At 28.8% G+C, this 16,741-nt stretch overlaps 2 protein-coding genes across 5 annotated transcripts in view; both read left to right on the top strand.

Moving 5' to 3' along the window:
- The window catches only part of LOC100168698 (cyclic nucleotide-gated cation channel alpha-3), a 140,394-nt gene that overhangs the window by 47,121 nt on the left and 76,532 nt on the right, over positions 1-16,741 (top strand). For all 4 annotated transcript variants that reach the window (XR_003839465.1, XR_003839464.1, XM_029489613.1 and 1 more), the window contains exon 2: positions 10,552-11,347. Coding sequence is in view for 2 of the 4 variants with exons in the window: in XM_029489613.1 (XP_029345473.1) it covers positions 11,146-11,347 (202 nt within the window). In the remaining 2 variants the exon portion in view is untranslated. The remainder of the gene's footprint in view (positions 1-10,551; positions 11,348-16,741) is intronic.
- Positions 3,631-5,373, top strand: LOC100570572. Its single transcript, XM_003247856.4, has 6 exons — positions 3,631-4,151; positions 4,222-4,279; positions 4,539-4,615; positions 4,685-4,782; positions 4,851-5,104; positions 5,198-5,373. The coding sequence occupies exons 1-6, from the start codon at positions 4,077-4,079 to the stop codon at positions 5,275-5,277; spliced, it is 642 nt and encodes a 213-aa protein (XP_003247904.1). The 5' UTR covers positions 3,631-4,076; the 3' UTR covers positions 5,278-5,373.

Here is a 16,741-nt window from a genome sequence, read left to right as displayed (position 1 = left end):
TAATTTCGACAATCGGCGATGGTGGTCGACAATCATCTGTCATCATGCATTGCTGAACACGATTGTGGCGTATAATATATTATTATTATTATTATTATTATTATTATTATTACCATGCACCCGGACAGAGATGGAACAGATCTGTATAATATTATATTTCCTGTTACAACAACCAAAGCGTAGGTATAGTTTCATTGAATTTACGACTGGGTATGCGTTTGAAGACCCCCTCCCTTTCGGTGATTTTTTCGATTTCCTCGATGCCAGCATAACCTCATATTAATTTAACTTCGATCACAATATTTTTCACGTACAGAATATAATACCGATACATATAAAATATTAATCACTTCTGGCGTTAATCAACACACAAATGCCTTTGATAGTACCATATCCTGCTACCAAGTGCATAATATATTAATATATTATAATATGGGTTCAAAATAATACATTTCCAGCAATAACACAGCTTTCGAAAATGCTCAAACGGAAGCGATCAGCGATGGATAGTATTATATTAACGTACCTACCCATAACCTAAGAGTATGATATTAATTTATTTGTACTATTAGTATTAGAAATACCTATATAAAATCTATATCAAAAAGTTAATTCGACGAAATTATATTAATAAAAATAAGATAAATTTAGATTATTATAGAAATTATCCACTGATAGGTATGATAGTGCAGGCGTGCAAGTCTAGGTATGCAATTAGAAAGGTTTTCTTAAGAGGTTGAAATGGGCAAAAACCAAATATCGCATAAAATGTAACAATCACTAACTGCCGTCTTGTGGCTCTATGTTGTTGACGTGTACGTATCAATGTCGATGTGTTGTTATAATCACTGCTATAGATATGATTATCTATCTATTCATATCTACAACCGTGGTTATAATTAATTTGGTATAACTTTGAAACTTTAGAGTTAACAACTATACACTTACGGTTGATTTCCTACCTGATAATATAATACTGCTACCATGATCACAAGCTAGTCTCACGGGCAACGTCGCGCGGAATGGCTATAATATAATATAATCGAACGTGTCCTGACTGAGTCATTCGCTGATCAACGTGGAGCCTGAAACTAAAAAAAACATTTTCAAAAATACTCATTTTAAAGTTGTGCTTGCACAAGCATTTTGAGATTCAAGATGGCCGATGCAAATATTTAAGTTTTGAACCTAACCATTTCACTGAATATTAAATAATGAATCGAACAAAGTTTGAATCATAAAGTGTAGACATTTTAAATGGTCAATGAATTGCGCGGGATCTGCTAGAATATACATAAACATAATATATGATAATTTCAAATTATTATCTTATAATAATGAAGTAAACAAGTCTGGACTATTTTTTGTTACCTAGGTGAATTGTTTTATTTATTATATCCAAATAGGAAGAATATTTATAGGATTGAATGTTATTATTAGAGTTCTGTTCTTATTGCAGTAACATTTTTGGAAATACGCATGCATATGTGCACACAAGATAACTAAAATATGCAACTACATTTTTTATAATAGCATTAAGAAATATTGATTTAATACATTTTAAGTTTCAACAATATTTTTAAATTTATAATTTTATTCTTAATATTGAGTAACCAATTATCGCCTATCTATAGTCTATACCTACCTTAATTTCACAAAATGTACAAATCAAAAAAAATAATTTACTATGACTCGTACTATATCTAAATTCGTCGAATTTTAACAGTAAAAAAAAATAACGTAAGCTATCAAAAGTATATCCAATACTTCGGATAAAACGTGAAAATGCGTCAATATGCTAAAAATACCTAACAATTAAATTGCCAGATTTGTCAAATATGCATCTAACAAATTTGTGAAATATGGGATAGTTGTAAATGTAATAATAAATAACTAAAAATACAGGTACTTAATAACTTATTATTATAAACTTGGATAAATTAATATTTACTGGTTATTTCTTATAAATAAATCAAACTTTTTAAACTTATAAAATTTATTTATAAATTCAATAATTTGTTCCGAATCATAAATGAATATCAATAATCATCTAAAATAAAAGATAAATCTAAAACTAAAAATAAATCCCAAACTAAAATTGTATGTTAAAAATAATTGTATAATATTTTGTTGTGAAATGCATAAAAATAAGTATTTTTATTATGACTCACTAATAATTTTACAAATATGCAGTGTTTATTTAAGACTTTGTTGATTGTAGAACATTTTATTTTATAATAATGAGACGACATTTTAATAAACTTTTATTATTGTCTAATACACTTGAATGAGTTTCTCTCCGGTTCACGGACGAATTCAACCATTCCGGATGAGTCAATTTTTTACGTTTATTTTTGCGTTTTATTTTTCACAATTTTATTTTAAAATATAATATAAAGACAAAGCTTATGTCCTCTTTTTCAATCTAAAACGAATTATAATAATTTAATAAACACTTTAAATTATTACAATCTTAATTGACAAAAATTAACCTATTATTTTTGATTATCCACGAGCGTCAAATTTACTCACATAATTCAATAGTTAATTCGCTGTTTATCTACGTTATGTGTATGTTAATAAAATTAACCGCTTTTCGTAAACGTTACAATAATATATAAAATTACATCAGTACTTAAAGACTAAAGATATTATATAATGAGTTTGAAATGTGCAACATTGTGGTTTGAGGTTATGGCTTATAAATTAATATAGTTATTAATTTAAGAAAATTATGGGCTGAAATGAGCACGAATGATTGCAGCTACAAATAGTATAGAAAGTTATTCTCGATGTTTCTTTACTATGGTCGGTCCAGCAAGAGAACGCGCCGCGTACCGACCAAAACTAGTTCCCCCACCCAACATCCTGCCATGGGGGAACCAGTTTCGATAGCAAGGTGACGCGGGGGGATGCGCAGAATCGGCGCGTTCTCTCGCTGGACAGAGTATAAATCTATTAGCCGGCGTGGTATATAGGCAATTTCAGTACACTAACGTCTAAATTACCATCAAACGGTTATTTACGATATTTTTGGAAGGATAGTGACGAAACTGCTAACTATATATTTTCGTTGTGACAAAGTCACGTCAACTTTTCCCATGACACACGCGACTACTGTTAATACTGAATGACATCAAATCTATTTCAAATAGTGTGACAATAAAGAGGCAATTTTGACATTTATAATGGTTTTAAATAAAAAAAAATTACTTAATAATCATTGTTCGGACTTATCTAGATACATTTATCTAGATGAATATCTGGATAATTATTTGTTCATTTTATATCTTATCTAGATAAATAGTTACAAGGTATCTAAAAGTTCATCTTAGATAATTTTTTTACTAATCTAAACAAATTCATCTAGATACATTTTTTATTGATAAAAATCGCGACATTGTACAAAAGTATTTTAAATATTTATACAGATTCTCAAACCAAGTTTATGGCTTATAAATAATGTAATTATTTTTATTTATATCATTATTATTATTATTATGTTTCTAGTGCCCAACTAAAATATACCTAAATTTAAAACCCATTAACAAAAAAAAATACTATTTTTTTATCTAGATAAAAAAAATACTTATCTAATCCAAACACTGTTAATAATGTGCCAAATAAATCTCTATTTTGTTGGCCTTATCAGTTATCTACCAAAAAAAAAATATATATATTTTATTCATTGCAAATAATTTTTTCTTATTCTACTTTTTATCCGTTAGGGTGAAGATTATGAATATGTCACATCAAAAAAAGAAATAGTATTAGAATCGTTACTGAAATTTAATTTATGTTAGCTAGGTAGTTATTAAGAATTTAGATGATATGCATTTCCAAATCTATCTTTAAATTTACCAATTAAGTTGAATTGTAACTCAATGTTTCCATAGCAATTGTCAATAACATGAGTGTTGTAATTTAGTTTTCATTGACTTTTCATAAAATATAAAAACTATATAGAAAGGCCTATTCTATATAGATCTTTTGGTTAATTTATAATTTTGGAAATCGATCGTGGAAACTCAATACCAACTTATTCAAGTTCTTCTTTATATATTTTGGTTGAAATAATGTGGTTTCTCAAAAATACCTTCGGAATTGTAACACTTCAAGTTGGTATAATTTCATTTAGTTCAGTGTTTATCGTAAGAAAGTAGTTTCTAAGACATTTTACAGTGACTTATTAAATCATGGAATTTATAAAACATTTTTTAGACTTTGGCAGCAAGTATTTTACTAGTTAACGCATTGTCTCTAGATACAGAAGAACCAAGTATGAAACATCTATTTATTTTCGTTAAAACACAAAAAAAAACTATTAATTATTGACATTTATTTAAGCTATTTTTACCTGCATTTATCTAGGCAGTTGTATATTCTAATAAACAATCCTAATAATACTATTTACTATATATTTTATGATATCGCCTCCCAGATGAGTGTATTTTGCCTGAGACCATCTCCGCAAATTAGGTATCTCTTTTCAATAATACAATATTTTAATGAACCCTCTTATTATAATCTGTTTATAGTGGCATGGATGATTATGTTTGTGTTTACATTTACTATGATCATAATATGGTCCATTGCTTTCAACGGGGCTTCCAAAGTAAACTAAAAATTAAAAAAAAAAAAAATGTTTTCATTAATTTAATAATGGAAAAAAAAATCTATTTAGGAACTAAAACATTTAATTTCAATGGCTACGGTATTTTGGGCAGTTTATTTTGTGCTATGGAATGTGTTAGTCATATGGTCATTTATTCAACAAAATAAGTAAAAAGTCTTTAAGTTTGCTTTAAGTTTCAAACGATAAAATACAAATTTTAATGTAATATTGAAAGGAACATTTGTATCGGAGATAGATGTCCAAATGCGTTATGGCTAATAAATAATTCAGGGTATGAATTAAAACATAGTGCAAATGAAAAAAAAAACTCAAGTAATTATAAAGGATTAGAGTTAACAAGAGTTAAACCATTAATCGAACAAATGGAAGCTAATAACGATACAATTAGTACATTCAACGAGGCACGTATGGCACAAATAAATCAACGCAATTTAATTTTATCCGTAATATTAACAATTATGTATACAAGTATGTATTTAATTTTAATTTAATTAATATTATTTAACTTATAATTATTATGTTTAAATACAAAAACAGTTTATTATTTTATCCACTCCACAGTTGTATTACTATACTCATGGGCGATTTTATTCAGTTACCGAAAAGAAATTCTGGGCAAGATAAATTCACAAACACAATGAATGAAAGTTTTTTTAAAGCTGATTTTTAATATTTAAATAATATATTTCTTCAAGTTAATATATAAATGTTTTATATTCTACCTATATCATTGTACATGTATATTGTATATCCTGACAATAAAATTTTTTTAGTTTCTGTATAAATTTATTTTCAACATATTTTTTTAATTAACGAAAAAAAATTTGAGCAGAGATTTTTACTTTATTATTTTAAGGGTCCCGGTGCCAGTTTTTCAAATTTTCCACAATTCTATAAAATTTGAAAATTAAATTTTATATTTTAGTTGCTACCTCAATTATAAGACTTTTCCACTAATCTACTACCCGATAACTATTTAGGGGTGGTTGATAGGGTGTATTATATCGAAAAAAATTACTTTACGGGAATAACTCTCAAGCTTTATAGAATTGTCGGATTTTGATGAGTATTTTTTTATCTGAAAGAAGAAGACTTCCTACAGCCCGCATCGATCTCTGATTTTGTATTTTATTTTAAATAATAGTATAAAATAATTTATAAAAAAAGCTAAAAATTGTCTTTTTTTTAAAGACTTATAATTAAGTTTGAGATGAAAATATCGAAAAAAGGAGTACGATGCGGGCTGTAGAATATTCTCCTCTATTAATAAAAAAAAAAATTATCAAATTTGGTTAACTCTACAGGGCAGGATCATTATTCCCGTAAACCGTGTTTTTGAGGTCAAAATCACATTGGCACCGGGCGCCTTAAGGACATTTTTAAAATTTTAATCATATTAATATTTATCTTATATTTAATAGCTTATAGTGATGACTGATGACTATGGTGTGACTAACCGTATGTTAACCGTGCTTCAAATTATCTAGCCAAACAAAAGCTAAAAACAGAAATATCAAAATATAAAAAAAAAATATCGTAGCTCAGCTGTATAGTAGGTTTTGAATTTACATCGTAGGTTAGGGAATAAGATGAGGTACATAGTGATGCGACAAGAGAATATTCTTAAAAGAATATTCTTTTGCAAATTATTACCGGGTAATTTTCTTTTTTTTTAATTTTATATTGTCTCTGTGAATAGTGATGTGATTATATTTGAAGGTTATTAACACTGGTATCAGTCGTGAACTCATGGTAGAACTGTATCAAATATAGTCGTACAGACCATAGATAATAGAAGATAGCGTAATTTACTTCAATAATTTAATAATTATTTAAAAAAACATTGCGCAAGTTATTTTTACATTTTTTTTTTGGTTTACTATAAAAATGTATTGAATTAAGTATTATTCTAGTTATCTATTGACTATAGTATAGTAGCATGCATAAAATACCTACATTAATAATAGTTTATTTTACATTTATAATAATTTTATACTTACTAATCCTACATAATTATTATAGTTGTCACTTGTTAACTATACCAAGAATTATAAATTATCAATTATAATACCTACTTCATTCATACTATATAAAACATATAGGTAATTATTTAAATAATGTTTATGATGTGGATTTCTATGGGTTCAATCTATGAATTATTGAAGAAAAAGAAAATTTCTCTCAAAAGATAATTTTACAACACTAGTGGTACATATGTTTTCAATGATAAATTGTTTTTTTTTTTTTTTGACGATATCAAAATGGAACTATTATAAAAAATATATATATTATTCAATCTATGTAATTTGACTTAGATATAATTGAGGTGCATAATTAGGTTTGTAAATTAGTGTAGTAAAAATAGCACTCATTGGATTTTTACTTTTTTTATTCGTAATAAACTAATAAAATTTATTATTTTCAATTAAGTTTTCGAAAAATCACTGTTTTTGGAAAGCGGAGATGGATTTTCGAACTGAGCCATACAAACAGTTAAAGTTATAGTAATAGTTTTAGTAGATCCATTCTGATATCTAACTTGTTGTAATCGGAATTTTGTATTTCTTTAGAAGACGTAGTCTGTAATGGTCCAGTTTATAGTTATGCCATTTTACAATAGAAAAATTATCGGAGTATTCCGATCTACAGGTTCTTAAATTCAACTAAGAGCGTTTTAAACAAATCGTTATACATTTACGTTACAACATTCGAATTCAAACCAATTGGACATAACGTTTTGAGTGGATAATTTAATTTAAAACCAAAGCAAATACAGATCGGAAAATTGTTCACAAATCCATTTATCATAAAAGGTTTTCATGGCATCTCTAGTATTACAAAATGTATTTTGTTAGAAAAGAATATTACGAGCTTTGGAGTGAAAGTGAAATATTCTCGACAAATTGTATACATTTAAATATTACAGGTTAAGCGTAGATAATATAAATAACATTTTAAACTTTTTACATAATTATTTATGTTCAAATGATATATTCTGTAGAAAAAACAAGTAGAGTAAATTCTAGTCATATTGCAAGAAAGCTACTCGATGTGTGTAATATTTTGCCCATAAGTTAGATTAATTTTTAAATACAAAAAGATTATTTAGAAAAATTACCTTATTATTTTATAACACTCCTACAATTATTTTTCCAATTAACCTAAATGAATACATAATACATGTATATTGTATTTAAAAAAAATTATTTAATTAAATTCCAGAAACAATAATTATTATTAAATTGATGATATATTTACAAAGTCCAATCTCTTAGCAGTAATTAAATACAAATTTTTAATCCAAAGCAAATAGCAATACAGCAAAATACTAAAGTATCTTGTTCGATGGGAAAGTGAATATTGTTGGTGCATTGGGGAGGTCAAAATTTAAAATTCCCAGTAATTTTCAAAAGTACCAAAAAAAACAACAAAAAAAATAAGGAAAACCATGAATTTTTACGCAAAATCGGTTTTTGACAAAATTGATTTTGGTTTTTGCTGTAACTCTAAAACAAATGACCGTATATATATGAAATTTTTACTAGTAATTTATATTAGCATTTTCTATACATGATACAATTTTGATTTGTTTTGAACTGTTAACAACGGACATTTTCAGTTTCCAATTTTTACAAATGTCAATAAAATTTTATTTGTTCGATAAAAATCTCAAAAATTTAATACAAGGCTCCTAATATATTGTTACAATTATATTTGAAAAATATTGAAAATCCTAAGTCACATTTTTTTCTTATAAGCATTTAAAGTTTAAATATTGACAAAATACGTAAAAATGACGAAAATGTGCAAATTATTTTGAGCTAGAAATTCAAAAAAATTGTTCTTTTTAAATCTTATATTTGAACATGTAGTACAAGATTCTTTTTAAGTTTTTCTACCTTTATCAGAAAAAAAAAATGTCTACAAGAAAGTTAAATTAAATTTTTATGAACATTTGAAGTTCATTATTTACAACATTAGATATTCACTCGATTTCTCATGCAGCGGTTTTCTTATTTTGTTATAATTCAAAAACGAATAACCGTAGAATATTTTGAATTGTGTTGCGCTGTTTACGGACAATTTAAAATTTCAATTTTTTTAGTTTTTTTTTCAAAAAATATCAATAAAATGTATTGGGCCAAAAACCGTCAAAATTTAATACAAGGCTCCTGGTATATTGCTTAAATATCAGTTGAAAAATATTTTAAAAAAACATAGACAAGATTTTTTTTTTATGAGCATTTAAAGTTTGATTTTTGATATTAAAATTAAAAAATGATTTTTTAGTTAAAAATTTTCAAATTTTATAGCTAAGGGTTGAAAACTTACAATAAGATTTCACATAAGTAGGTTATTCTGTAACCAAAAAATTATTCAAAAAAAATATAAAACAAAGTTTTTTTTATAATTAATTTATATTCAAATTTAGAGGAAACTACATATTAAATAACCAAAAAAAAACGATTTTAGTTATTTTGTTGTAATTTTATAATATTGATTCAACTTACTGGCTACCGTATTAATAATAAGTAATAACAATATAAGTATAATATAAAATGTCCACACTGACAAACCGTCACCACTCATATTCGTTTTTCGTATACAATTATATTATATCATTGAATTCAAATTTAATACCATCAATTATACAGTGACTCCACTTGTTAACAACAGAGCGAAACTTTTTTTGATTTAAAATTTACAACTTTTTTTTTATCATAATATTTGTAAATACTTGTTGGTTTTGGTGTGTGTTCTATCTTAACTTTTAAAGTTTCTATTATAATCATTAAAACGATGAAGTATTTTACTATAGGTCTAATAATAATTTGTTGGTATTTTATTTTACTTTGGTATAAAATTGTGTAATCTATTCTGTAACCAGCCATTTAACGACTTAACGGCTATTTATTTCTAACATATATTTATAGTAAGATATCGCTTACGACAGACGGTATATTGTCTTCATTATTGTTTAATATCCTGACACAGTGAGAATACAAATTGATCAGTGTTATCCAACTGACATCATTCCGAATGGTTGTCATTAAAAGGGTCTCGTAGCCATTATCACAGGTATCAATGAAAGTAAATCGTATACGAAGTAAAAATCTATACGCTATTTTTGGTTGTTGGAATCTACTTATCTGCCTATTAATAATGGTGTAGTGTAATACAATAGATCACTATTATATAGCACCGTATAGTATGCAAAAACGTTACTGTAAAGAAAAGTTTATCATATAATCGCATGGAGATTAGTTTAATTAAAACGCCACCGAACATTTACTGCATTATAAAAAAATTGTCACCACGTCGAAAGTTGTTAATAGTTATTTGTTTAAATTTCGCATTGTTTTTAGCCCGTTGGCCGTAATCATAAATATAACTCATCCGGTTATTGTATTTTCATAAAAGCATTACAACTTTATCCATTAACGCGTTATTAGCTGAGTTTGTATCTACCGAAATACCTGTCTGATGACGTCAATGCTATACATTTAATGTTCGCCGTTTCGTGCGTTCAGTCAATATATTATTATAATATTTATTAACAAATAATTATTAACAATAATATCAAATAGGTCTAAAATCATAAAGACATGTGCCTTTTGTTTACGGCTTCACAGCATGGCGTCTGTTGTGCCATGTTGCTATTTAATCATGTTCTGATTGGCGATTGGTCATTATAATAATTTAAAATCATGGTATAATCATTCACTAATCATGATCTCCTGGAAATTTCTGGAGTTGGGCAGAGCTCATTTTTTTTACACGACACGGCCACAAACGACTACGGGTAGCCCTGAACCGCATGAACACATAATAATATTACTACACTCGGTTAAGACGTTACCACTCAGTTCACCTACACATACATTGCTTATGACGATGTATCTATTGGTTTGCAGGTTAGGACCACAGCACACGGTACCACCTGCATCTGAGTCTCGGCCAGCTGTCGTGCGTTGACGTGTCCGCCGCACTGAAGGCGTCTGCGACCACCGGAAGTTGAGCGTCCCGGCATCCGGCGCAGCGGAAGAGTCTGCGGGCGAACCGGGAAACAGGACGGGAGCGGGTGCGGGCGGCGTCGGTGACAATATACGACGGCGGTGACAAAGCGCTCACGCCGGCCCGTCCGCGCCCAACGGTCGTGGTCGCGACGTTGCCCTGTGATCTATGCAACGACGAGATGATCGCGCCCAGCTGCGGTGGTGGTACAAACAATGGTGAACGGTGGTGATACCGCCGTGTCGGGGCGCCGGTCATCATGCGTTCCGAGCGGTCGGAGCGGCCATCGCCACTGTTGCAGCAGCTACCGCGGTCCTGCCACAGAATCCGCACCGGGATACCGTTACCGCGGTCGTCGTCGTCGTCGTTGTTGTTGTTTCTAAGGGGTGGTCGTCATCTTCGCCACCACCACCACCGCCACCAGCACCAGCACCAGCGCCGAACCCGGCTGACCTTCACCGTCGCAGCCACCGCCGCTGCTTGGTGTTACCACCATGCGGCTGGTGCAGAGCATCGCGGGTCGACGCGAGTCCGCGGACGCACAACCCGCCACGTCCACTAGCAGCACGCGCCTGCTTCACCACGGCCAGTCGGCCGACCTCGAGCAGATCAGCATCGTCTCATCGAACGCCACTCCGTCTCAAGTGACGTACGGCACTGGTCTGGTCACGGCCAACGGGCCCAGGATAGTACCAGGTAAAGCATTTCGGTTTCTGCAGTTTTCATTTCTTACTTCTTCTAAACTTGACGTGCGTTCATTACAGTATACCTAAGGCATTGATAATTATCATATAATTGCACTGGCTGTCTGAACATTAATTGTATTGATTGTTGACTTTATCTAAATAATTAATAATATTATTTTTCCAATATTATAGTATAATAATTATAACAATTTTAACTTCCATTAAGTCGGGTAACAAACATCCATAATACACTAACCATAATATACGCAATATGCATCAATAGTCAATACTCAGGGCTCAGGCTGTTCTTGCGAAATGCATATTGAAGTATGTTGATTATTTTAATAAATATTATCTATATGTGTTATTTTATCTTGGTCTAGCAAGTTGTTGGAGGGAATAAAAGCCCAGAGGAAGGGGGGTACAATACAAGCTTAAAATTGAATATTTACAAAATCAGTACACCAATAACAGATGAATGCGATGTTAAAGCAAAAAAAATGAATATCCTTCAGTACCTCAATAATTTCTAGTCAACATTAATATGTTAACGATTAAATTAACTCGAGGTATTTTGAATTCGCACTTTAAAACTTATACCACTATAACTTTAAAATACGACATAGCTTTCATAAACTAAATAAACTTTGTGATTGGAAATTCCATTTAATACTTTAAGCCTTTTTATAAAATAACCATATTCAAGCTCACGCAGCTTCTTTGTATTCTAATACAGGAATTTAAGATCCACGATCTTCAACACAGCCAAAGCAAGAAAAATGATTCATCCCAGCGTTTTACTTTACAATATGTATAATGTATTTATAGGTTCTTGAATATTTCTTCTTAATTAAATTATTATTGTATAAAGTCATCTTAATTACAGTAATAACTAATTTCACCTCCACTTTATTTAGATGTATTTCCATTCAAATGTAAACTACTATCTGTTCAATTAAAATAATATAAAAACTAATAATTGCAAAGCATAAGAATAACTGAAATATGAATTTTCTTAAGCTTGAAAATAACAAAAGTACAAACATAATAAAAAAATTCAAAAGGTCAAAAAGGAAAATTATTTAATTTATAAATTTAATTTTGAAACAAATGTCTTTAACAATGAGGGAAATTTCTTATTAAAACTTTTATAAGCATTTATTTATTATTATTTTTACTAATTTATAAAATATGAAAATTATTTCAGTTTGGTGAATTCAGTTGATGAAAATATTATATTATCTATAATGTATATATTAATTTATCAATCTAAAAATCGTATTACAACATATTATATATTGTAATCTATACTAAAATAAGTATTATTATACTATTTGTATGATAAATATAAATGTATGGGAAAATTAAATGTATACAACAATATATATAGGTATTTACGTTAGTATAATATTATACAGTATACAAATAACAATATTATTACTGGTCATGTAATATAAAATAGGTACTTAAAATAATATGCAGGCATCCGTTTTATATTATAGACACAAATATTGCGTGCGAATAAAACTAGGTAATACATACATAATATTATATAATTAAACTATTATATTTACAAGTTTATACAAGTACAACATAATAATGCATTATACATTTATACATGGTATTATAAACTGCAATTTATTTTGTCGAAAAAAATGTTGGTATTTATAAATAAAATATTTAGTTTGTCCGGTTAAAATCAATAAAAATTGTTATCAATGACTTACAACTTTATTATGGTTCAGCAATTTTTATCAGTATATTTGTATAATAGTACCTACTAAATTTCTCCTTCCCCTTGATGTTTGGTCAAAACTACTGCTGGTATGATCTTATTTAAATATTTTTAGGTATACATTTATAATTAAATAGTGATAGTAATACTATTTACTACTTAGAAGAAATTTTTTAATCAAAAAATGAAACTTATTCGTTGTGAACTATCAAAAAATTGGAGAATCAACACATTGAGCAACACAATTTCTATACAAATCATAGTAATTTATCGTATTATACCTACCTACATTATTGAGTATATAATATAATATTTTTTTTAAGTCACGATAAAAATCTTTGTTCTTGAAGGTTTTTAACAAATATATAAATAAATATATATAGTATTTACTAAGCATATTATATTACATTAAAAAATTAATTATCAATCGTCCATTTTATTAATATAACCTCTACTTCAGGTATATATATCTGCCTTATATGATTATAATATTATAATATTTAGTGGTATAGCTACAATACTGGGGCATAATGTTTTAATCACATTATAACAAGATTTTTTTTATCAAGAAAAATGTCTGTGCTTTACTGCCATTGTATTTTATTATACTTTATTGATAATATTATACACAATGCGTTATAATTATAACAACTGAAAACGCCACCGTCGTCGTTGTCATCGTTCTCTATTTTTTATAACACTATTGTTTTCGGAATGTGTTCATCCAGTTTGAACAAAATAGACTCAACGCAATACTATCTTATGAACAATACATTATCATACAAGATCTTAAACAACGTGTCATTCTTTAATTCTTACTGTACAGTGTACCTAGTATTTTAGAACTGCTTTTCTTTCCCTTATTGAACTCGACACGTTAAAGCTGCTACCTACTCTGAATACCGCGTATATTCGTGACATACATTTCGTTATTTCTTTAATCATATTAATCACCGCTGTTAATTAACTCAGTAAAATATTTTACACAATTACGATTTGGATCAATGTAAATATAAGTATTTATGTTGACTGACGGGTTACTGGTTGTTATTATTTAGATACAAGTACAATACCTACATGTCCTACTTAGTAAAAAACTTTTATTTTCACTATAAAATATAAGTTAGTAATTTTATTTTATTACTGTGTTTTTTAATTTATTATATAATGTACTAGATAATATAAAAATATTATACCCAAAAATGAAAATAAAGTCTTTAATTTTTAGAGATAAGGTATTGTGATTATTATACTATGTAATTTTAAAACATCTTTTTTCTTAAAATCAATGGTACATAAGATAATGAAAATACGAAAATAACATCTACTATAAAATGTTTTTAGAACGATTATGAAATCTCCTAAATTAAATTTTAATACACCTATATACATGCATTTTATAATTAAGTATCTTTTTACTGCTTTACGTGTGTTAAAGTTTATGAAAAACACAATAAACTTAATTATTTGTAATAGTAATTATAGGTAGTTACATAACATAATTATCTGCAAATATAAAATATATGTTTATTTTTTCAAGATTTTAATAATTACATTTCAAAAACTCTCCTATTTAACAACTTTTTGAATAAATGTAGTAGGTACTTTAGTATAATATATAAGTACTCTTCAAACATCCAACGTCTGCATTTAATCAAAAAAAAGTTAATGTTTGGATTAAGATGACTAAATTCACGCAGGCGTTCAGATATAAAATTCAATATACAGAGGGTGATATGCTATAGACATGCTCAGCCATTTTTTCAATAATCTATTTATTCAAATTCTGATTATTGGACATTTTTAGTATGTATTACCTACTTATAAAGTTATAAATATCATATTTTCATTGATTTAGATTTATACACCATTTAAGGAATATCATGTAATCCTGCAGGCTGTAATGATACAAACATTTTTTTTTTTAATAACTAAACGGGGAAATGTACTTTTCAGAAATGAAATTCTCCGGCGGCATGAATCAGGTATTAATGACGACGCGGTTTCACCTATAATTGTATTAAATAAAACCATTTACCTAATCGTATTTCACATATTGAGGTTAAGTATAGTGTATATATACATGACTTGTTTTTGTATCGTGTAGATTGAATAATAAAAAAAACCATTGGACTCTTGCAGGCTTTTAAAATGGATTGAAAGTTGTTTTTTTTTTTACTTGTTTGTTGTTGATATTTTAAGCCTATTGTCGAACGCACATAGAGCAGATTTAGTAAGACTGTGTATAATACAATAGTGTCTTTGTCTCACAGTGACCGACATAGGCTATTGAAATAATCGTCTATGTTTATAGTACTATATAGTTCCTAAAGAAATTACATAATATCGCTACACAACTAAATATAAGTGGTCCGGTGGATGTCCTCAGTCGAAAACGTGTTCTGAGTGCAAGCACCAGCCGGTGCTACTAGTTAACTTAATATTCCGGATGGATGACCGGCCGGGTTTAAATGACAAATCCTCGCCACATATACACGTGTTCAAACTAACCGTACCACAGTAAGAGAAAACCAACTTAAAAATAACCTTCACCCAATGGCCTATATTGCCGTAGGTTAATTAATAATTTAAAAAAAAACTAAATATAACCCCACAGTCTTTTTATTGTTATTTTTAGGTTGTATTATCGAGTTACCTAACTTAACACTTTTCATCAAATACTTTTCATCTACGATCCATTTCGCTAACTAATACATTTTTCACAGTAAAAACGCTCTTTCAATACCCATATTTATAGTTAAAAATATATATATTTAAAAAAAAAACAATGAAGGTATTAAACGTTATTTCTGTGTAGAAGTAACGTTGAAGTAACTATAAAATGTTGTCTATCATTATATACGGTGTAACACTGTAACACCGTATCAATTACAGATACATACCTTATGTGGTAGAATACAAGGGATTTTCATGTCAATAATTATTAGATAAGACATTTAGTTACACCGAGACACCGAGTACCTACAATTTAACCTATACCTATTGGCTATAACCATTGATTATGAACTGTCTAGGCGGCCAGGTCATAAGCTAGGATTAATATACTGGACACGCAACGAACCTGTGATAAGTGAAGCCCGCATCTTCTCGCGTTGCGGCAGGACAACTAGCGCTTTATAGGATTGTTCTGTGTTCACCGGGAGAATAAGGAACTAATAGTTTATTATTGTCCCGGTTAACACGACAATCCTATAAAGCGCTAGGTGTTATGCCGCAGTCGAAGAAGGGCTACGACTAAAAAAAAGCATTGATAAGACGCATCGTTGCGTATCCAGTATATTAATCCGTGGTCATAAGATACGCCGACTAGTCAGTTCTGGAAAATAACACCGGGATCGCTAGTAGATTTGGCGTATCGTAGTTTGTACCACGATTTTATATCTTTAATCGTGGTTTGTACCACGGTGAGCGATCTGTAGTATTCATAATCAATGCTGTTACCTAGGTACCTATTTAAATAACATGTTAAGGGGATTCGATACCGTGATTTTCTGTTTTCGTTTAACACACGCGTGACATAGTATTTTAGACGTGTTTTTTGCCAAACATACCAAATACCAATTGATCTAATGAAGCGAAAATAATTCTGAAAACAGATTTGAATTCGTCATCAAGTCTACTTGAAATCAATTTTCCCACATTTTTGAT

The sequence above is a fragment of the Acyrthosiphon pisum genome, chromosome A2 (assembly GCF_005508785.2).
Source record: "Acyrthosiphon pisum isolate AL4f chromosome A2, pea_aphid_22Mar2018_4r6ur, whole genome shotgun sequence".
NCBI classification, from domain to species: domain Eukaryota; kingdom Metazoa; phylum Arthropoda; class Insecta; order Hemiptera; family Aphididae; genus Acyrthosiphon; species Acyrthosiphon pisum.
The sequence above is the reverse complement of the archived record's forward strand: the minus strand, read 5'-3'. Positions and strand labels throughout refer to the sequence as shown.